The 27,320-nt window shown below is 38.3% G+C and overlaps 1 protein-coding gene across 4 annotated transcripts in view; it reads right to left on the reverse strand.

Annotated features, from left to right (window-relative positions):
- Positions 1 to 27,320, reverse strand: part of EPC1 (enhancer of polycomb 1) — a 123,604-nt gene that overhangs the window by 71,990 nt on the left and 24,294 nt on the right. The window contains exon 1 of one of the 4 annotated variants that reach the window (XM_037037799.1): positions 22,113 to 22,971. The exons of 1 other annotated variant lie outside the window; for it this stretch is intronic. In XM_037037799.1, the coding sequence (XP_036893694.1) occupies positions 22,113 to 22,265 (153 nt within the window). In that variant the 5' untranslated portion in view covers positions 22,266 to 22,971. Of the gene's footprint in view, positions 1 to 22,112; positions 23,002 to 27,320 lie in introns of those variants that run through there. 2 more of the 4 variants (XM_037037800.1, XM_037037802.1) reach the window with 2 other exon arrangements.

A 27,320-nucleotide genomic window follows, 5' to 3' on the forward strand; every position in this document is an offset into this window, starting at 1 on the left:
TATTTCTGGACCAGGGTATTTAGTTGCTAGTCAATGATGTGAAATCCTTTAAAGCACTCCTTCTACCTGTCACCATCTTGGAGATGCTGACTACTGCATCAGATTGGTTGGTTCCCTAGCTGACCCAACTTGTTAAAAGTAAGTTGATATGAAAAAATATCCCATTAACAAGAAATGAGCTTTTGAGGTTGTTATAACACCATAACCTAGTTTATCCCAAGAGACGTAAATTGGTCACAGAAGGTACTGCTATTATACAAAGACTAAAATACAAGGTCTGTCCAGAAAGTATGCAGCCACGTGCTAAGAAAAAGAGATGATTCTTGAAGAAGTGAGAAAAGCTGTACACAGGACAATGACACCTCAGTCCCCTTCAAATTAGGCACCTTGGGACCTCACAGAGTTCTCCCAATCATCATCAGCTGCCCTGTGTATTTTCCTGAATCTCACCCACAGTCTGAAATCTCTTCCCTTTCAAAGGTGACTTTAGTTTTGACCGAAGCCAGAAGTCACATGGCGCCAATCTGGACTGTAGCAGGGCTGAGTCACCTGGGTGATTTGGTGTTTCACTAAAAAACTCTGCCCGAGACATGAAGCATGAACGGGCACATTGTTGTGATGAAGCTACCAAATCACCTGCCATTCTCATTGTATTGCATCTCTCAACCAATTAAGAACATTGAGGTAGTACTCCTTCTTAATTTTTTGGTCTGGAAGGGTGTCCTCATGATGGACACCTTCCCGATCAGGAAACAGAGTTGACATAGTCTTGATCTTGTTGTGACTTTACCCTGTCTTGTGCAGTAGTGGAGAACCAGACAACTTCCATTAGGGTGACTGGGTCTTTGTCTCCAGATAATAGCTGTAGACCCATGATTCATCTCTGGTTATAACCTTTTTGAGGAAATCTAGTTCATTGGTAGCAGTTTGAATCAAGTCATTAGCAACTGCAGCACAATGTTCCTTCTGTTCTGGTAGCTCAGGTCATGGAATGAATTTTGCCATAACACATTTCATGCCAAGATCCTGCATCAAAATACTGGACACAATAGTTTTTGGGATTCCTGCATCAGCTTCTCGTTCTCATACTGTCAGTCGCTGATCTTCATTGGTTGTAGCCCATACACATTCAACATTCTTTGGTGTTCTGCTTGTTGCAGGCCTTTCAGAACATGGATCACTTTCAACAGATTCTTCACCATCTTTGAAGCATTTGTGCCACACTTTTATTTGCACTGTACTCATTGCATCATTCCCAAAAGAGTTCCGAACATCTACATAGCTTCTGTGGAGGAAAGTTCAAGCTTAATGCAAAATTTGATGCAGATTCATTGTTCTACTTGGTCAGTCATTTTGAATGCAATGCTCATACAGTACACATGTTCACTCAACAATGTCTACCACCCCCACCGACTAGAACAGTGAAGTTACCACTGTTCATGCATATGCATTCCAGTGCACTCTCCTTAGCTGCCAGGTTACATTGATGTGGTACAAACTGTTCTTGTTATATTACCAATGGCTGAACCTTTTCCAATCAGACTACATATATGCCATTAGTGTAGGGACCAAGAAGCAAGGAGTATTAGGCAGCATAAAATATTGGTAAAAATCGGTTATGATTTTTATAATGACTTAAAAAGCAGATAATGTATTTAACAAACCTGAAATTTTAGAAGTTTAAAAAAATGAATATTAAAATAGTATGTTAGTTGCTCAAGAAAAAAACAAATTTAAAAAAGTGACCAGTTTGTAAGCAGGAATAAAAGAGAAAAGTCCAAAAATTGGAAAACTTGCAATGTTTTAAAAGTGCTTCTAAAACCAAGCCGTAAGTTAAAAAACCAAGTTGGCCTTTTACTAACAAAGGAAGAGAAATCAGCCTTAAGGGTAAGGTTCAAATCAAGAGTATAGCTATGATAGTTGCAACATTTAAATGGATTAGAATTTTAGAGCAGAGACCCAGTTATAACTTCCAGTTGAACCAAACGCTCGGAGAAAAAAGACTGACAAAGACACTAAAGGTGTAGCTCTTCCAGCAAGTTGGTGTTTATGAGACAGACAGATGTCTAGTGAAGAACTGAGAGTACAGGCTACTAGCATGCTGAGCAAAATGGAAACACATTAAAAGTTGTGCTGCCAAAAAACACATTATCAAGAGCCCAATTAAAATCTGGTTGATTTAAAAGTACACTTTGATCTCTAACCTTCTATAGACAGGAAGTAGATTATAGAGCCCCCAAACCTAAAGGACATTATTTTTTAATACCTACATAAGATGAGGCTAAGGAAGATGAAGGAAAAGGAACAATCACCTAGCTATCAATACCCAGAGCCACAACAAACAGTGGATGGAGAAGCCCCTCCAAGGACAGTAAACTTAGTAACTAAATAAGGATATTCCCCACATCCAGAAGAGAGGGACCCTTACAAAGTCAGCCTGGTGAGATTTTTGAGTTGTTTTAGATCGGGACTGCTGTGTTTCCTTTAATCTCCTGTTATCTAAAGAGAAGTGCTTATTGTGATTGTCACGTTCCTGTTATTCCAACATATATTGGGTATGTGTGGAGAGGAGTGGTGCAGAGACAGTACTTTCATTCACAGATCATCTCCAGACCAAGAGGAAATACATCCAAACAAGATATGTGTATCACCTGGAAATCTTCATACTTTAAAAGCTTGATGCAATTTAGCTGGGATTTTCAGGTTGGAATCACTGGGAAGGTGGTAAGATTTTTTTATCTGTGAGAAGGAGCATGATCCAAATCTTTGGCTGACCAAAGGGCAGATCTGTCATTATTGCTGTTTGCCAAATATTTTTGTTCTTTGCCTTCTGGGTCGTATGGTACAATTAGAGCTCCTGGTCCTTTTGTGGTCAGGTGGACCTATAAAGACTTTCTTTTGGCTATCAAGCTCTGAGCTGAAGTGACATGTAATTTTTGAACAGATAATCTAAATAAATGATACAAGATATGATATATTCCAGACTCTTTCATCTATTACAGTGTCTATCAGTATTTAGGATGGAGACTGCTTCATCAGCTGGATCCTAGAGTGAGGTCATGTACATCAGAACCCCCAAATTAACTCAATAAGCAATGCATTGCTATGAATTAATCTGTTATAAAGCCAGTCTTTTAGGATTGTGTGCTTATAGCACAACCTTGCCTATCCTGTCAAATAAATGGAGGGAAACACTTAATGTCACTGAACATTTGAGTCAGAGATAAGCTTGTAAGCTTATTCAGAATTTTCTTTTACAAATGATAAAAGTAGGATCTAGCAGTTAAGTGACCTGTCTAACCACAGAAACAATGTGGTAGGAGAATGTGCTGGAACTATCATTGTCCTACTAAATCACAGTGGGAGTTATGCTGCAATCTATAAACACAGCTCTGGATTATAGTTTAAACTAAACTATATTAAACTAACATGAGTTAATTAACAACAGACAAACCTAGTCATTCATTCAACAAGTAATAGAAGCATTATTAAGCTCTGAAGCTAAAGGTACTTGGTGCTTAGAGTCATGTGGTAAAGATGAATTAAATAACCACATAAATGAAAGTAACTGCTAAGAACAAGTGATTATTACGAGACCACATGACAGACCTACCCTAATGGTAGACAGATACCTTGAGCTGAATGAAGTCAACCCATAAGAGGAATATTTTAGTAATGGGAATAAACAAGAATGATCCTGTGGTTTGAGAAAACTGGAAGGCATTAGAGGAAACAAAAGGAGGTAGGGGCCAGATTATATAATAAGGCCAAGTATATAAGCCACTTTGATAACATAACACCACTATGCTACATATTTATATCACAAGGGTTACCTCTTGCCAGGCCCCAGAAATACTTCCAGAAACTACACATATATTAGAAATAGTGGTCATTTTGTTTCATGACACCTCAAATAATAAACATTAGATTGTATTCCATTATTTCCCAATTTATAAGGCAGGCTACGTAATGAAAATTTTTCAGGTCTGAATCTTAGAAATCACAGATATTTTTAATCCAAATTAAAGATTTATTCCAGGAAGGACTTAAGATAGCTGAGCCTAGAAACAGAGGAACATTATAGTTATTTAATTGGTTTCGTAGTAATACAAAGTATTAAGGCACCCCTGTTTATAATTTAGTTATAAACAAAAATTTAAATTTTATATGAAAAATTCAATCCTAAAAACATAAATACCAGGAAAAAATGTTAATTCTATCACAAGCATTTCTTTTTTCTGCCCCATCTTCAGAAAATTTTTTTTCCATCATTATAAAAGTCAGGAGAAATTTCTGAAGTGTATTCTAGAAAATCACAACATAAAAGTCCAGACAACAACAACAAAAAATACCCCTGGCTAGTTGGCTCAGTTGATTGGCACATTGTCCTGTATATCAGAAGGTTGTGTTTTTGATCCCTGGTCAGGATGCATGCAAGAGGCAACTGATCAATGTCTCCCTCACATCAATGTCTGTCTCTCTCCAAATCAAAAAACATATCTTTGGGTGAGGATTAAAAAAAGATAAAATAGAATTCAATAGATACTTTTAAATAGTATATTGAAACCTCAATACAAAAGAATCAAGGAAAATATTTTTGTGGAGTTGATTCTGTGATATTTCCTTGTACACAGAAAAAATTGTTTGTAAAAATTGGAATTGCACTTTAAAGAAAAATTTAACAAGGAAAAAAATCATATAAATTCTCACATATAGTGTCAAGATGTCACTTACAGTAAATAAAAAGGAAATTTCAGCCCTGGCTGGTGTAGTTCGGTGGACTGAGTGCAGACCTGTGAACTAAAAGGTTGCCAGTTTGATTTTCAATGAGGGCAACATGCCTGGGTTGTGGGCCAGGTCCCCAGTAGCGGGCGTGCGAGAGGCAATCACACACTGATGTTTCTCTCCCTTTTTCCGTTCCTTCCCCTCACGCTAAAGATAAATAAATAAATAAATAAAATCTTTAAAAACATTATAAAAGGAAATTCCAAAGAAGGTAATAATAAGGTAATTGCAACCAAAATCTTGATTTTCATAACACTTTCAGATCAGAGAGAAGGAACTTCAATATAAGAACTTTTAGAGTAAAATAACTAATTTTGATTTCACTTGTATCTACTTTAAACAGGAGAAAAAAGAAATGACTCTTCTGGAACTTAATGTTAGCAGTTGACTTACACAGAGTTATTTGACTCCAAGTGATAGCACAAACTCCCCAAACTAAAACTGGATATTTCTAATCTTTACAACAGAGATAAAACTGTCCCAGATTATGGTTTATCATATTAACCCTTCAAGGAAAAAATGTGTCTGTGGACCTCATGATATTTATAATTCTTTGTAAATTTACAAATAGTTGTTAAATTAATCTACATGAGTACTTATAGCACAATTTTTCACAAATATAATTTTGGAAATGCCAAGACATTTTTCTCTGGCTTAAAAATTTGGCTTAATTATTAGAATATGTCCTTCCCAATCTTACAAAAACCATAGCTTAAACCCTACTTTATTAGCTTTACTCCAAAAGCTCAAAGGCAATTAAAATAGGCTACCTGATTACCATTTTCAAACACAAATAATCATAAAGTGCCTATATTTTTCCAGAAATAAACATTGGTGTCAGAACAATTCTAAGTTACAACACTGTTTCTGTTTTCAAAGGGCTTGTAGTGTAGCAAAGAAAATAGTATCACCGTATAAATGAATCTGTTTTCTAAAAGTGTGGGTGCTGTCATAGGTCTTAATAATAAGAGCAAGTAAAGAAAGACTTCATAAAAATGACAGCAAAAAGTATGCTGAGTGAATGAAAGGAAAGACTTTTGGGGTAGAGAGAGTGGTTTAAACAAAGGCACAGGTGAGGAACTAAGAGAATATTAAGTACAATAGTTCAGTTTACTGAGGAGGGTTTTGGTTGACTCTGGTTAATCACACCATTGGGCAGTCCCCTCTGACACTGTTGTATTGGGCTGAGTGACCAATAGCACATGGCAGAAGTGATGGTATATGACTTGCAAGAATAAGTTATAAAAGACTGAAGCTTTTTTCTTAGGTGCTCTCTTATTAACTTGTACACATCCTTTCTTTTGTCTCATTTGCTCTGGGAAAGCCAGATGTCAGGTTGTAAGGACACACAAGCTTGTGTGTGAGTGAGCCTGGAAGCATATTCTTCAGTACAGATGTCTCTAACCCTGAAGAGTGTTCTGCAGACACTGAACCAGAACCACCCAGTTCAGCCAGTTACACATTCCTGATCCTTAGAAAATCCAAGACTGGTTTTTTTTTTTTTTTGCTGCTAAGTTTGAGATAAGTAGTTATGTAGCAATACATAATTAACACATAAGTTAGTACTGAGTGTTCTCCCTGTATAACAAAAACCTAAATTGTTGGGCTGGGTTTGGAACTAGACCATGGCTCACAAGGACAGTATTAGTGAAGAGGCTGTTAATACAGGCCTCACAGTATTTTACAAGGCTGCAGAGGAGGGTGGAAAATTTAGTAACACTGTAACCTTTAGTTATGTGAAAAGTAGAAAATTTACTTAATGAACTGGGTAATTTAGTTAAGGTGATTTTCAACCAGAGTTCCAAGTGCTGCTTTGTTTTTCTGTAAAAATGTTAAAAATGAGAAGAAATAAACTAAACTGTTAAAGAGGAGCCAAGATTTGATTTCAAAAACTTGTAGTCTCTCTAGATTGCAAACACTAACATTCAGAAATGGATTCTGAGCAAACATTGAATCTATGTTATTGACATACACACAGTCTAAAAACCTAAACTGAAAGAATGACTAAAAACCTCCTGCTTACGACATCAGAAATATCAGAGATGTGCCTCAGAAAAAAGGCCTGCTAAAGAGACTATATGCTTTAAAGCTTCTCTCAAACAATACTACATTTTAGGAAGCTTAAGGGTGTTCTCTCTCAGCAAAAGCTCAAGATAGTAAAAGGCTTATTTCAAAAAGATGTATGGGTGTGGTTATCAACCAATGGAATGGACCCCAATAAAATTCGTAGAAGACTCACATTTTTTTTAAAAGAATTATATATTGAGAAACATTGCCAGCTTGAACTGAAAAAGACAAGAGATTATACAAAATACTGGGTTGGCTAAAAAGTTCCTGTGGTTTTCTTCTATAAAAGACACATTTTTTTTGTTTTCACCAATAACTTTATTGATTTGGGTATTTTGAGTATGTCAGTTATGTCCTGCCTGGCATACTGCTGGTTGCTCTCAATTAATTCTCTACTTGATAGCTATTGACTCAACTGGTCAGTCTATCTGACTGGGGAGCACTGTCCAGTGAGAAATCTCCAGCATCAGACTTCCCAAACCACTTCTGACATGTTCAGTCAGTCACAGTACCTTCTCCATACACTGCACAATTTTTTTTTTACATTTCAGTTGTGTTTTTACCTTTCTTGAAATAATAAAGCACAATATGACTAAACTGTTGTGCACTTTCATCTTCAGCATCACCACACAATAATTCACCAATTCTGATTTTTTTAAATGCACACTGATATGATAGCTGTCACAATACAGTCTAACGAAAGTGTTTCCAATGAAGTTAAAGACAACTAAGTGCTACTAGAGCCATCTTACAGAAAACAACAAATGAACTTTTTTGCCAACCCAATAAAAAGAGGCCTTCAGAGTCCAAAATTTGGCAGGAAGGTATAGCTAAGAAAACTCAATAGCAAACAAACATGTTCTACCTTTTGTGAAAAAGGTAAGATGATTAGAGGGTAAAACCAAATGTACAAAGGGCAAAGCTGAGAACTTTGAGTGAATTATCCCTAGGAATTGAGGCTCGACCAAGGAAGTACCATCATTTGCCTGACTAGATTTTAGAAATGCTCTTTACCAGGTACCCCCTGTGCCTACCACCCCCACCTCTGCCTTCCTTTGAATAGGAATTTTTATAGCAGTTATCCTAAGCCTGACACAATGTTGCATAATGGGTATGTGAAGTAGGTATGGGAAGACAGCTCTCTCTAGGTTTTTAAGTTGGAAGAAATTTGTATTTGGAAAGCTGTACCTACAGAACCACATCTGAGAAGCCTCACTGTACCTGAATCCAACTTGGGTAAGATTTTGGACTGTGAGCTGGTACTGTAATGGGATGATGCTTTGGGAGGCCTGAAAACATTCTGCATGAGGAGAATGTGGTAGCTAGCCTCTAATGATCCCCAACTCTGGGCATTCACTGCCTGTTTAGTTCCCTCCTCCATTTTTACCAGGGTTAGTTTGTATAACCAATAGCATATGACAGAAGTGAAGGTAAGTAAAGGTATGTAACTTCCAAAATTAGGACTTTTATGTGATTTCTGCCTTGAGTGCTCTCTCACTTGTCCTCTTGCTTTTTTATTACTTCCTTGGGGTGAAGCCTGCTGTTATGTCGTGATACAGTGATACAGCAATTAAGGTCATGTACAGAGGCCTCCAGTCAGCAAGGAATTAAGGTTGCCAACTACTACGTGAGCTCAGAAGTGAAATTCTTGAGTCTGAAGCCTTTTAGAAGACTGCAGCCCTTAGCACCTTGTGAAAGACCCTCAGTCACCATCACCCAGATAAGCTACTCCTAGATTCCTAGCTCTTAGAAACTGTGTAACATAATGTAAGTGTCTTTTGTTGTATGCTGAGAAGTTTGGACTAATTAATTTGTTACGAAGCAGTAAATAGCGAGTATAGGGCATAAGCAAGGTTAAGGCAAAGCCTGGATACGGAGGCCAAGGTCATTAAACCCCAGAAGGAGATCTGTGATTCATTCTATTACACATAGAAAACCCCCCACAAATAAACAATTTAAAGATTTCTAGATAACAAAATAACAACCAGACTCACACATGTAAAAGAGCCCCCAGATAACTTCGAGGGGGCTGGAAATGTGAAAACCAGAGTGGGGAGACCAATTAAAAAGAATTTATAAACCTTTCAGAATAAAGAGGGTATCCTAATCTTTTTTTTTTTAAGTCCTCACCTAAGGACATTTTTGCCCCCATTCTTTTGAGAGAGGGGAAGGGAGGAAGAAAAACAGAAAAAATGACTGGCTGCCTTCCATACGTACCTGTACCGGGGACCAATGCCCACACCAGGATCTTATGCATTCAGACAGGCGGTCACAGGCGACTGTGCCCAGACACGGATCTAATCCGCAACCTAGGTATGTGTCCTGACCAGGAATTGAACTAACAGCCTTTTCAATGTGGGAGACATTCCAATCTGCCATGCCAGCCAAGACATAACAGGAATTCGTACACCCAAATGCATTAATAGATTTACATGTAGGGTAGCCTTAAGAAATACAAATCAATGAAATGTACACAACCTCTTAAAATGTGTAGACATTTTTTTTTGCATGCGACAAATTCTTCAAAACACATTTTATACACCTTAGGTAGCCATTGAGAAAGCAAGCATATATTTAAGTTGAGAAAACAATCTATTTCTGTTGACATTCTTCTCTACTTAATGCCATGCTTTTTGATACCTTGCTTCATATCTCACATTCTATCACAAATAAACTAGATATGTCTAAAAACCAGCATCCACTCACTATCGAAGCACTCCCAAACAAAAATAATTTGGTATGAAGAAAATTTGTTGAAAAATTTCAACTTAAAAGGCAAATTTCTATCCTTCTAGAACTAAAACTGAAACTTACTATTAAGTTAATTTGAGCATTTACTATATGGTAAGGCACCATGTTATATACTTTACACAGTATCTTGTTTAATTCTTATACCACACTTGAGAGACCTGAGGTAGGCAGCACAACCAGAACTTAACTCCACAGTTCATGGAGTTGTTTTCAACACTATCAGACCTAATGCTTCCTTCTTTTCAAATCCTTCACTATTCTACTTACACACATTTTTTGAACAATCGATCCAAAAACTTGACTGTAAAACAAAACAAGTAGAAGTAATTTTTGTAAATCCTCACTAGAGAGAAGGGAAGGGTGGGAGTGAGAAGGGGAGAGAACCATCAATGTGAGAAACACTTGATCAGTTGCCTCTCACATTTGCCCCAACTGGGAATCAAACCCATGCCCTTTTGGGTTTATGGGAAAACACTTCAACCAACTGAGCTACATGGGCCAGGGCAAAAGGAAAGTAATTTTTAATAAAATAGGTATTCCAACATGTAAATGCTTGGGGTACGTACTCAGAAGACAAAAAAATTTAATAGATCAAAACCCAGACTTTATGCAGGCTTTTACTATGATTGAGTCAAATACCACAAATGGTGTTGATGAAGTTACTTCCAAAATGGCAACATCTCCTGCAAGTTCCAAACAACAACAAAAAGTTTAATATTCCCTTATTCTTTTGTTGCAGTCCTGGAAATTTTTGCATATCAAAACTATACAAAAAACACTTTATACATTAAATAGAACTAAGTCCTAGCCTCATAATTTGTAAGTGGAAATTTCACCCCCTGCTATGTTTTATGGGATATTTGAGTCATGTGAGTGATTCTTTATTTTGCAGGACATCCTGGCCCCAACAGTGCCTTTCCCAAATTATGACAATGAAAAGCATCCCCACAGATTTCCAGAAGTCCTGAGAGTGAAAAGAATCCCTATTGAGAACCACTGCAGAGAAATAAGAATTTGCAGACATCCCTTGGTGCAACCCTAAAGGTCTTGAAACAAGTATGCTGTATAAAGAGTCTTCAATGTAAAAATATTTATACAACTGTAGAGCCGAAGTGATACATACTCACTGGAGTTCATCGAGTCATCAATTTCTACCTAGTGGGGTTGTCTGTCCTTCAGATGCCATCTCTAGCTGCAGGAGTGGTCCCATACCATTCAGAATATCTAGAACAGTATCCTGAACTGTCTGTGCATCTGAGGTTGGCTGAATAAATCCCACCATTCTTCATATACATTATCGACAAAGTTAAGACTTAACAGCATCACCCTGCCTCTTATCTCAATATTCCCTAATCTGACCCAATTTTCTCCCTAAACTCTTTCCCAAATTCTTTCACTCTGTTGTCTTGAATAAAGATATATCAACAAGGTCTTCTTTTTTTTTTTTTAAGAAAGGTGCATATTTTTTACTATTATTATTATTTTTTTTAAAAGATTTTTATTTATTTATTTATCTTTAGAGGGGAAGGAGAGAGGGAGAGAAACATCAATGTATGGTTGCCTTTTGTGCTTCCCCTGCTGGTTGTTAGCCTGCAAGGAACTGGCCTGCAACCCAGGCATGTGCCCTTACTGGGAATCGAACTGATCATCTGGTTCGCAGGCCCGTGCTCAATCCACTGAGCTACGCCAGCCAGGGCTAACAAGGTCTTCTTTATAGTCTCAACTTCTTCCGAGGCTCTCTCATCTTCTTGTCCTAACTGAAGCCTGGAGTACTCTTCTGAGAACAGTACTCTTTATAGCCATTTCAAGAGAAGCTGTTGATTTTCCCATGCCTTACATACTAACAGATGGGGAGAAGTGTTCATTCCCCCTACTTCCCATGGCTAGTTCTTTCAAAATCACAATTAATCCATCTCTCTCCCTCCCCAAAGCTGTTATACGCTTTCTTTCTCAGTCACAGAACTCAGTCTTTTCAACTACTACTGCATTTCTGGAATTATTCTTAGTGACAATATCTACATCTAATACCATGACCTTTTCACCCAGACTAATCTTTTCTTTACCTCAACCACCACTCCTGTGGTTATACTCTAGATCTTCCTTTCCCTCTGAAATCTAAATTCAAGCCTTACTCTTTAACGAATCCCCTTCCCCCGGTCTAGTTTCACCTATTCCCACACTCACTCCAACAAATCTATTCCACAGAGCTTTCTGTTCCAATGAGCCCTACTACTTTACCATCATTTGCCAGCTCCTGATGTCTTTTTCCCCCTGCCGAGTCAATTTAGCTCCTATGGTCTGTCATGAATAATCTACCTCAGATATTTCGAATCTCCTCAGCACTCTCTTCCTTCTTCATTCTTGTTGGGCAAACCCTAGAAAAACACTAGTATATACGTACATTGTGCTTGAACTCAGTTCAATGTTTACATTCAACTGCCCAAGTGAACTAACTGGTTTCACTTTAAATGACCACCAGTAGCCCTCAACTAATTCACTAAATACTTCTACACTTCTCTGGTAAGTTAGCTTCCCCACACGTACTTTTGTCTCTCTCAAGGTATTCAATACTCCTCACTCTGAGGTGATGCCTGCATCTCAAAATACAATAAAATCATGTTCCCGCTGCCAATTCTACCAACTAATCTTCATCTTTCCTCACTTATCTGCTTTCCTTACTTTAAAAAAGGAAAAAGTATTTGTGTTTTAATTTGTCACAGATCCCTCCAAAAACCTGATCCAGGAGAACGACAAAATAATTTTTAGGAGCAAAGTGCTTGAGTAGGAGGAGGAATACGGTATTTTATCCCTTTTAATGATTTCATTCCAACCATTATACTTCTTTTAGTAACTCTTATTTTTATTTATAATAGCTATTTAACCATTTTTATCTACTACTATTAACTAGGTTATCTCTGTGTTTTTATTAATTTTTCCTTTAATCATCCATATTATTTTCCATTTGCATGACTGCAAATTTTTTTTGTTGGGTCCCAAACATTTTGGGGCTTTATTCTGGGACATTGTTATATTACTTGAAATTAATTAGATACTTTTGAGCCTAGAGGTTAATCTTCGTTAGGAGAGGGGCTAGACTTGCACTTCACAGGGGTGTCTAACCTGCCCACGGGCCACATTCAGCTCAGGATGGCTATGAATGCGGGCAACCCCACACAAAACTGTAAATTTACTTAAAACGTTACGAGATTTTCTTGTGATTATGTGTTACAATGTATTTAATGTATAGCCCAAGACAACTCTCCTTCTTCCAGTGTAGCCCAGAGATACCAAAAGGTTGGACACCCCTGGCTAGAGCTAATTTAGCTCCACTATTAAGAAAATAACCCTTTTCAGGACTCTTGTCTGATGCCCCTTGAATTAGGAAGACTTTCCACTTTAGCTATGAGGACAAAACATACTGCCAGCTCTTTGTGAGCTCCCAGAACTGTTCCTCCTACTTCCTTTCAGTTGCCTTTCCCTCAACTTTGGGGAGTCCTGAAGATCAGTTTTTAGATAAAGACTTAAGGCACACGTGGCAAACACAAGGCCTGCAGGCCAAATCTGGCCCTCCACCTTGTTTTATCAAGCCCAGCAGCAGTGATGAGCTCTCGCTTAACTGTTAAGGAGTAGTTACATTTACAGCCCTAAAATTACATTTGGCCCTTTGAAGGTGAAGACAACCGAGAGGCTAATGTGGCCCTGTCAAAAGAGTTTGAAACTCCCTACTTAAGGGAACTGCTCTGTGCATCTCCAGTGCCCTGCTCTGAAGCCACTGCAGCGTCCCAGAACTCTGCATTGTCTGTTTCTTCAACTGGAAAAAGCTATTGGGCTCTATTTGGGATCTTCTTTGCCTGTAAACTCTCTGGTGAAAAGGGCACTGAGGGCTCAACTTTGCTTCCCTCTCCCAACTTCCCCTTGTTTGTGTCTGCTGAAATTTTGTAAATAATTTAAAAAAGAAATTGCTTGTTGCTCCCACCTTATTTTTTTCTTGTTCCTTTCATAGCAGAACTATTCCGAACAGTCATCCTACTTGCTGTGACCCCTTCATTATTTCTTCTATTCCAATTGGGCTTTTCTCCCCATCACTTGAACAAAATAGGCCAATGGCAAACATTTAATCAAATTAAGCAGTTACTTTCCCCTTACTTATCTTCTCAGTGGACATAGTTAATAAACATCCTTCCTCCTTGGAACACATTTAACCTCATTTTCTTCCTACTTCTCTAACAGCTCCTACTCTACCTGAGCCCCAGGGTGCAGCTTTAAAAATTATTTATACACCACTTTCAAATTACCAGCCCATGATTTCCAAATTATACACCTCCAGGGCAAACTGCCCTAATGCACTACGTTCTTGAATATTCCAACTGAATATGGACAAGTAACCAGCACTTCAAATTGAACAAGTCCATCCTTTCTCTACCTTCCTTCCTCTGATTTTCTCTTTCTCAGTAAGTAGCCCAATCACCTATCCAGTTGCTCAAGATAAAAGTCAGGGGTTAATCCTTATTCTTTCTCCCCATGTAGTACACTCACATCACTCAGCAAGTTCTGTTGGTTCTACCTTCAAAATATACCTCAAATCCATCCATTTCTCTTTATCTCCACCCTAATTAAAGCCCTCCTCTTGCCAAATGACTCATTCTCCACGTGGTAGGGGAAATAACCTTGACAAAACATAATTCAGATCATGTCATCCTCCCATCTGAAACTCTCTAATGGCTTCCTTCATTTCAAAACAATCAAAACTCCCTGTAGTAGCCTATAGATATAGACTTCCTAACTTCTGCTGAGTCCTCATCTCATACTACTCAATCCTTTTTTCCACTTTTCTCTTGTCATACTGGCTTTCTGCTCCTACTGCAGGCTCTCTGCATCTTGAAGTATCTCTGCCTGGAATGTTCTTCATCCAGGTATTCACAGGGTTGGCTCATTCCCACCATTCAAATTTCAGGTACAATGTTCCTTAACCATCTATGCAAAGAAAACTGTATCTTCCTTCCACCGGAAATTCTGTATTGCTCCACTGCCACGTTAAGAGTTGTGTTGTATTTTTTACTTTTATTAATTTGCTTTTTGGTTTTTGCCTGTGTTTTCCCTTAAACAAACACTGAACACAGATTATGTGCCAGGCACTATTTCAGGTGCTGAAAACACATTGGTGAATGAAACAGACCAAATTCCTGACCTCACAGAGCCTCCATTCTAAAATGTAAGATCTGCCCTGGCTGGTGTAGCTCCCAGTCAGGGCACATGCCTGGGTTGCAGGCCGGTTGCTTGCAGGCCAACTACTAGCAGGGGATGCACGAAAGGCAACCATACATTGATGCTTCTCTCCCTCTCTCCTTCCTCTCTAAATATAAATAAATAAATTAAAATCTTTAAAAAAATAAGAAATAAAATGTAAGATCTACGAAAAAATGAACCATTTATTCACTGTTATATCCACAGAGCCTTTAACAGTCCTTGGCTCACAGGAAATATGTAACAAATATTTGCTACAGAAGTTAAAATGGATTTGTATTTTCTGTCTTTGCACAAGATACATCACCTCAAATATCCCCATTTAGCTTTTAAAATAATGATCAAATTCTTCCTTTAGACTTCACAACAGCCATATTTATATTGTTTTCTCCTCACATCTAATGGGTAAAGCACAAATCTGCAAACATCACTAAAATTCTGGCTCTAATTTCAAATTTTCATATGACAAAAATCATTCTGTGACTACTGTACCCATTTGTATTCACTAAATCCTTTAGAACTACAGCCTTCACAGACTAAATGGAAACCACTTACTGGCACCCAGATTACTTTACTTTTGTGTATATTATGTTTATATAATATGCAAGTGAAGTCATTAACTAATTCAAAATTTAGTAATTACGAACACATAAAATACAATTGAAAAAAGACTTAACTATACTGGTAACACAATATACTCATTACAACAGGACACTATCATAGTTCTATTTCATTTTAAAATGAAATGAACCACTATCATAGTTCTATTTCACCCAGTTAAAACCTGGGTGAATGGGAACATGCATACAGTTTTGGAAACTGGATGAGGTCCTAGGTCTAATAACTTCCAGTTTGATGCTTTTCCCAATAATTACCTAGATTAAGGACACATTTTTTTACAACTGTATCATACAACTCTAAGGACAGAGAGCTCATTTAACATATCAGACAAATCCAAATACAAAGGACTGTATAAATGCAAGCGGTTTTTGAGCATAAACAAAAAGCAAGGCCATTCTAAACATTCTACTAGTATTTAGTAATAGTTAAATTCATCAGTACAACACATTTACATAAACTGCTATATGCTAAATTCATTAGTAAGGGTAACTAACTTGTTTCAGGCCACAAGAAGTCAAAGTACATTTTCTCAGAGGATATATATCTGGTACTTATTCTCCCAAAAGTATTAAAAATGAAGCCCCAAATAACTTATCCCAATACATAAAACCACCAGAACCTCTATTAAGTCATTCACAGGACATTTAAACTTAAGGTTATCTTTGTCCTTGAATTCACTGTAAGACCACATCCTATTTAACTGTACTTGCTCTACTGAAGGAAATTAAACCAAAATAATCTGCTTTAGTAATCTTTTGCAGCCCTGGCTGGTGTGGCTCAGTGGACTGAGTGCCAGCCTGTGAACCAAAGGGTTGCTGGTTCCATTCTCAGTCAGGGAACATCTCTGGGTTGTGGACCATGTTCCCTGGTGCGGGGCACGCAAGAGGCAACCACACATTGGTGTTTCTCTTCCTCCCTCCCTTCCCCTCTAAAATAAATAAATAAAATTTGTTGCGAAATTCAGCAAACTATGCCGCTGTACGTGTTTGAAGCTGAACCACGCTTATTAAGGATAACCTTCCTAACAACAAATAATAGACGAAGGACTTTATCTTGTAAAGAACTGATTGTATCTGCATTCATCAAATCTACAACTCCAGACAATGGATTATATTAGGTTTACTGACTATAACACCTTCTTGTTTTTTATATACCTACTACAGTGAGGCTGGTGGATGAAATTCACTTCTTTTAACTAAAGGTGCAAAGCTGTCTATGTTTAATATTGTTATAGCTTAAAATCATTCCCATAATCACAGACCTTAGGTTAATAAACTTAAAATCAAGATCTGCCACAATTTATAAATGTGCTAAAGACAACACAGCCTTTCCCTAGCAAGTTGCTTAAAATATTTGAATCACCTATTTATTTCCCCATAAACTTCTTAAATTTATTCTTATAGTTTATATTTTATATAAGTATTCTTGTAGAAACATTGTAATATGTTAATGTAAATCACATTTTAAGGGTTCAAAAGTTTAAGACATATTCTACCTAGTTCTGTCTCTGTATTTCATATTTTCTACCACTTCTGCACTTACAATTCATTTTAATTCCCTAATTAAATAAAAATTAAAAAATTCTTATTCCCTGGTGGGTTGACTCTGAGAAGTAAAATCAGCCTTGGCCAGGTGGCTCAGTTGTTGGTTCAATTCCTGGTCAGGGCAAGGCAACTGATAGATCTTTCTCTCTCTAAAATCAAGAAGCCTATCTTTAGGTGAGACTTAAAAAAAATCTATTTCTAAAAAAGTAAACTTACACATTGTAACATCATTTCATGGCATTAATGCTCCTTTTAAAATGCTACCCTCTACTTTACAATTACCATTTTAACCAATTACTGATAATAAGTCCCCTTAACTTTACAGGAAAATTGAATCATATAGTAAGACTCCAAACCTTCACATATACAAACTGCTCCTGCCATTATGTAGGTTCATGCATACACATGTGTCACCCATCTGTTTCTTTGCCATTACTATTACTACATACCACAGATGTAATAGAATGAAAAAAGATAAAACTGAAAACGAGTCCATTTAAAAGTAGTAGGAGTGGTTGGTTTAATATTTAATTGTAGCAATAAATTCATGAGCTTGTAAGTATAGTTATTATTCCTTGTTTACAAAATGTAAGTTACCCTACATTTAGATGGTACTTTTAATTAAGTCCTACTGATTAACAGAGAAAAGGTAGTTTAGCACAAATTCCATTAGAGATCATAAAGCACCCACAGTTAGATACATAAACCCATTAATATTCATTGCTGTTTTATAAAAATATGAAGTCTTAGTACAAATGGTACTTAAACAAAATTTTAAATTACAAATAGTAAACTGAATCGAGTTAATATTAACACTTTAGGCACTCGGGTGGTAGTTATTGAGGGGTTCCCTTTATAGTCAAGTCCTGAGTCTTTTCCTGAGCCTTTAAGCTAATTATCTTCTATTAATTCTATCTAGTGACTGCCATTCTGATAAAACCAAAATAACTCCATTTGAAACTTAAAAGATAGCAGATCTTTAAGCTTTCTACCACACCCCCATTACCAAAACCTTGAAAAATTGATGACAAGTATGAATTTTCTCCCAGAAAATACACCATCATATAATTTTATATGTACATCATGGTAACCCATTATCTTCCAGAATCATTTTCATGCAACCTCAAAACCCCAACTTAGAAACTCCTATTCAAAAATATCTTGAGCAGGGTAAAAAGGTGAAACTGGATTTTATCATTGCTTCTCAATTACCTGTGATTTTATCTGGATTAAAAAAATGTTGGTTTACAAAATTTTAGAGGAAAAAGATTCATTTCTTTCAAAAGCGAGAAATCAAAAATTTAAACTTATCACTTAATTTTAAATTTTTAATTAAAAAACTATTTCTATCACTTTGAAAATGTAGTGCTTAACTATTTTTCTCATATCAGCCCAATATTCCAATTTCCCCCTAATTTACGAAAAAACACCTGTTTTGAAAGGGGTCCTTAACTTGGGCTTAATGATTGTATACTGGGCCAGTAATGAAGAGTGTAGTTTTAATAGGAGAGAAAAGGTTGGTGTTATGAGATTATTCCATCTGGTTAGAATCCTATTAAAACTAAGTTGGATTGTGATGGCTAGACTCTTAAGTCTCAAAGGAGGCTGTGTAGGGTAATATCAGTGTCTCACCATCATTAAGATCTTTATTTACACCACTTATGCTACCAAACCCAACCTAAGTAAGGACAAGAAAGGTTAATTCTCTGCACCTTATAATAAATGGAGCCCTACAGCCTATCCATCCCAATGGGATAAGTTAAAGCACTATAGAACCAGGTAGCTCCAATTTCTTAAATAACACTTCAAAACCAATGTTTTCAGAATGTCATTCTTAAAGTGAGAAGTAACCATAAAGGAGAATTATAACTAAACATAAAGCACCAATTTTAATTTTAAAAATTCAATAGTACTGGTATTTTAGAAAGCTACCCTTTCCATTAAAGGTAAAACTGGCACTGAACTTGTTAACATTTCTAACTTGAAAGACCTTAAAGATTACAATCAATAAAAATTAAAATACTCTATGTCTCCTCAAATGCTTAAATTTGTTCTTTTTACCCCTAATGGGACTCATTTATGTCATATTTAGAGCTGACAGTCTTGATTTCCTACGATTTGAAAATTGCTTAATTCTTTAAGTCTAAACCTTCAAGGGTTACTTTTTGATTTAGCAAGTTACAATGTATTACATTATACCAATTCAGACATTTAATCCCTGACATCTATGACCTCAAGCAAGTCCTTCACTTTATTATAGCCTTACATTACTTTCTACCCCACAACAATCAAAAAATTACTAAATTCTAAAGTTGACAAAAATTCATTTGAGGAGAGAAGAGGGGACTTCTACATAGTTTCTTAAAAATTAAGAGTCATGCCTAATTAAGTAAGTGTGTTCAGATTATATTATAAAAATTGGTTAAGTGGGAGCACATTATAAGTGTTATTTTCCCAGGGTTAAGATGCAGAACTTGTCAAATTTATCATAGAAGCAAATATGGTAACACCTACCAGGTACAGCTCACTTGACAATCTGCAGATGCATTTTCACCATGAAACGCTTTAATGAGGAGGTGCACACAAAACTGTCCTCATCTAAATCTGCTCCATCTTTCAGTATCAACATAGGATTTTACTTTCTCTAAACTAGACACTCAATTCAGGTTCTGGGTCACTTCAGCCTTAAAGACACAATAACTAATGTCAATCAAAGGCAAAAGTTTATTTCAATCCTCTCTAAGAAGTATATCATACTTCAGCAAATTATCAAACCCAACCTAAGTAAGGACAAGTTTCTGTTTTTCTCACATTAACTCAGAATTACCTTTATTTATACTTAGTATATTTTCATAAGTGTGTAACACGATATGATAATATTGTGATTTACACAGCCACTTACTACATGCATGAATCACAGGACTGTAAAGCAGCTGCTTACATTACTGTATTAACTTCAGTATCTATTCCTGAGGTCTGTTTCACCGATCAGTTTTGGTTGGATGTGAAGTGAAACAAATTCTAAACAGAGGACAGAAAAAGGTTGGTGTGAAGGGAAAAGAAAAATCCCTTATTGTCCATCCCTCAAACACAGGGATGCCATGTGTTACAAACTTAGGATATCCACTGAAACTATGTCAAAATTATGTCAGAGAACAAAAATTACCTGTAAAACTTAACAGGCATATTGATACTTCAGTTGAGCTAAACTCTGATTTCAGGCTCTATGTGGCTCTTGGGACTGTCCAAGACTTAACTAAAGCATGACTTTACTACATTTCTAAAGTGAACTGTAATGCTATCTTGCTTGTATCAAGGCTCTCTCTCCCCTTCCTTGGCTATAAAACAAAAACTACAAATTAATTTCCAGGACAATGTAACACCAAGACCCCAAATTTAAAATATTATTTGTAAAACGTATCAACAGAAACAAAAATAAAACCAAAAGACAAGATTCTGCAGTCATAAGTACTTTAATTTTTATAGACAAGTCACTTCTTTGAAGATAAACAAATGGCACCATTCTACGGCTAACGTTGATACAAGTAAAATAAATTAAGAGGTTCTGTGTCCTGTGCCGACAGCCAGCACTACAGACAATCTCCAGTACTACATATACTTATTTTAACTTATCTCTAGTTTGTTTTAAGGCACTGGTCTCAAAATTAACATTTGACTGTCACAACTATTTTACTTTTAAAAGGTAAACAGCCCAAACAGTTTAAACAGCTTTATTTTCAAAATCCACATTACAGAGCATAATTTCTACATTTAAAATTCTTACAGTACCAAATAGAGGTATAACAGTACAATTTTCCACAAATTTGCAGGACACAAATCCAGCGACTCCTCGACTTCCTCGAACTGTCAATACACTGCACCTGTTTAAATGGCTGTACCTGAAAACCAAGGTATGCAATTCCTTAGGATTAGAAGTCATCAAGTTAAACTGTCAAGGATCTGGGGGAAATGAGAGGAAGACTCTATTATCCTTATGTCTGAACCCGACTTCCACGACAAGGTGAAGCCACAGCTCTGATAAAATGTCTATTAGCTGTACACATTTAAAATACTGAAACCCACCCAAATCAAACATCTCAATGTTAAGATTTCTTTAGTTCGGTTCTTAACATGAGAAGGACCCTCTTTCAAAATTTAGTTCTTTTAACATCTACTTGAAGATACAGATGTTAAAAGAACTAAATTTCCTCCACTCCCATGTTTAGAAAGTAGAAGGCAAGCGAACCTAAATTTTATTTAAAAAAAACAAAACCAAAAACCACCTGATAATTATAGGCCTTAGAAGAGCCACGTACTCCTAAATAAGTAAAATAAATCTGCCACATATTCTCAAGGACTAAAGAAAAACTGAGGGACGGTAGTTTAATTACCCTCCGATTAACTAGAACTGGGGAGTAATGAAGGCAGAAAGTAAGTTCCATCGGCTATGAAAGTCAAGTTGTCCGGGCAAATACGCAGTCCTCTCAACACTTCGCTGCAGGGAGGGGGATAAAGCCTCAGAGACCGGCTATCAACCCCGGAGGCCCCAAGAGGCTCCACGTGGGCCCACGGAGCCCCACAAGACCTCCAGGCCAACGGGAAGTGAAAACGCCCTACAGTGCACAGAACTTGAACTCCCAGGCGCCGGGGGCGCGCAAAGACTCGGTGGCCCGAGAGCGCCACCAAGCGGTCTGCAGAATGGCCTGCAGGCGGATCCTCCAAGGCACCAGGCGCGCCGCACCCCTACAGCCACCCAGCCCGCTCCCCTCTCGGAATGCACAAGGCCCAACCACAACTGAGACCACAAAATGGCTGCCGGCAGCTTCGTCACGTGACCCCTTTGTGCCTTTCGGGCTCCCGAATTCCGTGGGACCCGAGTACAAGTGGCGGGGGTCGACGGGTGGCCTCAGACAAGGGCCCGGCAGGCCGCGGCGGCTCGGGGTCTAGGCCAGGGAGGCGGGGTAAAGGCCGGGCCGGGGACTTAGAGTCGGCGGCAGATAGAAGATGGCGGCCATTTTGTGTGGGTTTGGTGCTCCGCCGCCGCCGGCAGCAGAGAGAGCAGGGCCTGGCAGTGGGTCGGACAGGGGAGTTAACACGTACCGACTCCTCTTCCTTCTCCATTCCGGTGGGCATCTGCGGCACGGCCCGGTTTATCGAAGCGTATTCGTGCAGGTCAGGCAAATCCTCACAGCGGAAAACCGGCAGCGGCTTCGAGGCGTCTAGCGCCCGCGCCCGAAACGACAGTTTACTCATCTCAGGCGCAGCAGATACCTCTCCGCTCTGGGGAAACGGCCCCGGCCAGCGGGATCATGGAGAACCGGGGGTTCGGTCCCCACTCGCCTACCGCTGCCGGGGACTTGAGGGGCGGAGCGCAAGCCCGCCGTCCGGGCCCTTGCAGCAGCCGGGAGGGTGTGAGGCTGAGCCGCTCCGCTCCTCTCTCGCTCGCTCTCTTCAATACGCCATGGCCAACATGGCGGACATTAAAACTCCACTGTGCGCTCTTCAGCCAACCCCAGCCATTCCCCACACTGCATCGCGCAGCGGCGCGGGCACGCGGAGGGGGGGCGCGAGCTCGAGCGGGCGCCGGGAAGGAGCGCGCGTCCCGCCAACCCCGGCGCCCGCCGGCCGCTGGGGCCGCGCCCGGCTGCTTGAGGCTCACGCCCTCGGCCCGGGCGCGCTGCAGGACTGGCCCCGTCTACTGGGCTCTCGGACTTCGGGGCCCAATAGCCCACGTCGCCGCTCGCTTTCCGAACACTCTCCCTTATTCACTCTCGCTCCCTCCCAGCGCCGTCGGTGGACAGGCGACAGTGCTAGGCAGCTTTTTGCACCCGCAAAGCTTTATGAACAGCCGCGGCGGTAGAAGTACAGGGCGGCACCACTACCAGGGGTCGCCTGTCTCGGGCACCTGCCCTCCCGCGCGGCCGGCGCAAGGAGCGGCGCTCCTGGGTACAGACGGTGGGTGAGGCATCATATTCGCCAGACTTTAGGTCTTTAAAACAAAATGCAAACGAAATTAGGGGCAAAATGCTACTCGTGAACTTTTGCCAGCAGTTATTTTTATGTCTAATGAAACTCTGGATTACAGGCTTCGTATCACATCATTGGTCAGCCAAATATAAACAAACGGCTGTTATCCTACTCTGATCCAAAGTAAGTTTTTTTTTAATTCTGCATTTTATCAACCCATATTTATTATTTTTTATAATTGAAGCAAAGGGAGTAATAATTGTTGGACACTGTAACCTTCAAGAAAAAATTAAAGCAAGACCTACTTCAAAATTTTAGACCCAGTTCTTTATAGGTAGCTCATGATTTTCTGTTTGTACTGAAAGAAAATGCTACTTCAGAGTTATGGGTTCAGTTATTTTTATCATTGGGTCTGAGAAAAACTGTAAAATTGAATCATGGGGACCTGTATTACTCTTATGAATTCGAAAAAATAAAAGGAAAAACTATTATTAGAAGAGAGATGGATGGACGGGGTAGATTAACTCTTGATTTCTATTACAAAAGAAAATAGGTATCTGCAGAGAGCTCTTTCTAGTGGAATATTTAAAAAATAAGCCTGGCAACAAAATTTCAAATGTTTTCTAAGATACAAAGTGTTTCAAGTCTGTTCTCCCTGGGAGCTATATAGTAAAAATAATCAATTATTTAATACTGGGTTGGATAGGAACTGTATTTTGCTTAAGGCACAGAGGCAAAATGCTACCTTTCCGGCTTGTTTATCTGCACCAGGTGGGGAGAAGATAAGGAGAACATAGATGGTAGTTCTCCAAAATTATCCCAAAACTCTAGTATTGACAACTCACCTCTGCTGGGGAGAGGACTTCCATTGCATTTTCTGTTAATACTATATGTATTTGTTCATTCAATGAACAAACATTTATTGAGCCTTCCTGGCCTTCTAAGTATACTGCTGAGTGCTCAGCACCTAGGAGGCTCCCAGAGGAGTTTGCACAGTGGGAGAAGGACTTGTGGAGGATGGCAACCGCCCCACCAGAGGTGTGTATCTCCATTAAAGCCCAGGCTATTGTGGAAACAGGCGGGAGTGGCACCCAATCTATGGGGGAAGGCTTTTTGGAGATGACATGTGAAAAAAATTATGTAGGATAAGTATGGGTTAACCTTGCAAAATGCAAAGAAAGGTATCTTAGGCAAGGGAAGCATTATGTGCAAAAGAAAGACTCAGAGCCTGGAGACTGCATGTCACAGTCTGGGATCCTCAAGAATTGCCCATTGAGCTGTGGAATATGATACCTATTTAGCTAGGTTTTATAGTAGCCCTCTCCAGCCTATAGTATTAGATTTCTGAAAATCCTAGTAGTAAAATTTGTTTGAGGAATCCAAGACTGGATAGAACAAAATAGAGTCTTAAGTCATGAGTGAACCACCAAGGAAACAAATATGTGTGTGTGTGTGTGTGTGTGTGCGTGTGTGCATATATATAAACTTTTAAAACTTCATTAAAAATAGGCTATGGATAACATTTTCCACATCCTATATTAGTAATAGTGGGCACTATACAACTAAGATCTTTGTTCCCTAGAAATTCTAGAATCACCTCCCACAGCAGATTGAGAGAGATGCTTATAAATTAAGCTTGCCTTTTGCCTATAATATGCCTACTAAGAGAGATACTTTCTGCATGAGTTCCCTATCCAACTCAATGCCCTGGTCCTCCTGGGTTTCCAAGGACCCAAAAGCTGGGAGTCCCTCTCATATTCAATTCACTTCCCTCCCTCCTAAGTGGCAGGAGTGCAGTAATAGGGCTCAAGGTTTTTTCTTCAGCTTCCTTTATCCAACCAAAAGGTTCCTCACAAAAATGTCTAATCCTGCACAGTCTTTTAATTTTTTATATTCCCAACTCCAAGTTCCTTTTTTTTGCCTAAGTATTCCTAACAATGGTGATGTGACATTTTTAATGTTACAAAGGATATGTGTTAGTGTAAAACTGACTGTACTAACTTTTCTGCAAAGGGAAAAGGTTGGGAAGGGATTTGGAGTATTTAAAATGCTTTTAATTCATGCCATAACTATATACTGAATAGGTAACACACAGTACCATCATCATAAAGGACAAACAAAATACTAGTAAAGGGATACCCACCGAACTAAACCAGCATGGTGAAATGCAGTGCTGTTCAGAAAGTTGTCAGTTCTAGCTGGGTTGATCAGACATCATGGAGAAGATAGCAGGTAATTTGTTCTGAAAGGATTCCAACTGGTAATGATGAAATGGTAGAAGAAAGGGTATTCATGGAAGAGGGCAACTGTATAAACAAAAGTGTGGGAGATGTGCTTGAAGATGAGAAAGATTATTTGGCAGAGTTCATAGGAGATTCTGACAACAATCCAGGTAAAACTGGTAAGAACTTGGGTGAAAGGAGTAGGAGTAGAAAGTAGAAACATAAGTTTTAATGACAAAAATAATTATAGTATCATTATCCTGAAATGTGATTCATTTTGTTTCAAATACAGAGCTTCTGCTTAAACAACAAAATTGAATTCAAATGCAGTGCTGACACTGCAGCCCGCTGTATATATAAGCCTGACATATGGATCTAAATATTAGTTTATGTTTAATATGTGCCCAAGTCCTATTATTTCTCTGAAATTGTTTCTGGGATTTGCCTTACTATGTCCATTCCTATTGTCTTAACCATAGTCCCACTTAAAAACAACTTCCAATTCAATTTATTTTTGATTAATTTGTTATTTCAATAAACCTTTATGAAGATCCAACTTTATAGGAAATTGTGCTGGTACTCTCCTAATAGTGGCTAGTGGGAACCCATGGTGTCTGGTATAGGCTGTGGGTCTCTAGGGATGTGAAGAACACAGGTTCAAGCCGCCCTTCTGGGCTTCACAGTTCATGTCATCAAATCACCGTGCCTCTTTCCCAAATAATTTATTTATAATTACTCTTTTTTTGCCATTATAGATAGCCTTTCTTCTTTTTTTTCTTTTTTTCTATATAGCCTTTTTTTTTTTTTTTTTGCATGGCTGTCAAGGCCTAATAATTTTGTCTCTATCCAACATTGCTTCTCATTACTGCCTAAGACAAGCTCTTCACTACGGCTGGTAAACTCATCTCTTCAACATCTTTAGAAATCAGAATGTCTTTCTTGCCTCTGGGTTTTCATTCATTCCTTTTTTTCTATTCTCTCTGTCTGACTTCAGATCATCTCATTCAACCAAAATCCTGCTTCACATTTTTGAGGAACATTTTGAGGATTAAGTAGAGCACTCCATGTAAAGCATTTGCAATGGTCTCTGGCCAACAGTAAACATTCAATAGATGTAAGCTATTGTTATCCTTCAAAATTCAACTCCTTCCAACATGAATGTCACTTCCTTCATGAAATTTTCTTTGAGTGCTTAACCTCTCTAAGTCCTAATTTCCTTATCTGCAAGAATGAGACTGAGTGGTTAGGGAAATTCAAAATAATTCTTAAGCTGTACCAATATTTTCATCTCTGAACTCCTATTGCACTTTTAATCGATAAGTAGCATTTAACTCCCAAAGAAGTTCTCTTTGATGTGACAATTTACCGAACATTTACTATGTGCCAGGTAATGTGGAAGTACATTTTAAATGTATTACCTCACTTAATTTTTATGACAGACCTATGACTGGCCACTAAGCTGGCAAGAGGTGAAGCTTAAGTTGATGCCAGAGTGGAGCCCCAAGAACTGGATTATAAAGTGAAGTAAGTGAGTGAACTAAAAGTGAGGAAAGAGAGAGGCCTCTTTCAAAGGTTTGGCAATGAGGGAAGGGGAGAGACAGACAAAAGGGGTAGCTATTCAGGGCACCTGTTTTGTTGTTTTTGAAGGTAGGAGAGATGTGGATATGTTTGCTGAATTGTGTAAATGGATTAATTTTAGGACCATCTTCCTCTGAAACAGGCAGGAAGGAGGGCAAAAATGATAGTGATCCAAAGAAGTTAAATTCTCTTTGATGTGACAAGATTTTAAAAAAAGACATGACATCAGTTGTGGTAGCAGGAGACCAGATTCTTCATTCCTTCAACTATTCAATAAATATTTATTGGATATTTACTAAAAGCTAGGCAAAGCATGGCCCCTGTAGCCTCGTAGAGCTAACAATTAAGTGAGGTACTGCACATGTATTTAATTGGGAAGATGTGAAACTAATTTCTTTAAAATGTGTGATTGCACAATGATCTCAACATTAAAATGTAACACAAAGCTGTAATTGAAAGCATTGTGTAAAAGTACTAATACTGAATATTTTCATTAAAAGTGACCATTTTTTCACTTTCTGTTTCTTATTTTAATACAGTT

Source organism: Sturnira hondurensis, unplaced genomic scaffold (assembly GCF_014824575.4).
Source record: "Sturnira hondurensis isolate 20B ecotype Veracruz unplaced genomic scaffold, ASM1482457v3 Scaffold0023456, whole genome shotgun sequence".
In the NCBI taxonomy this organism is placed as follows: domain Eukaryota; kingdom Metazoa; phylum Chordata; class Mammalia; order Chiroptera; family Phyllostomidae; genus Sturnira; species Sturnira hondurensis.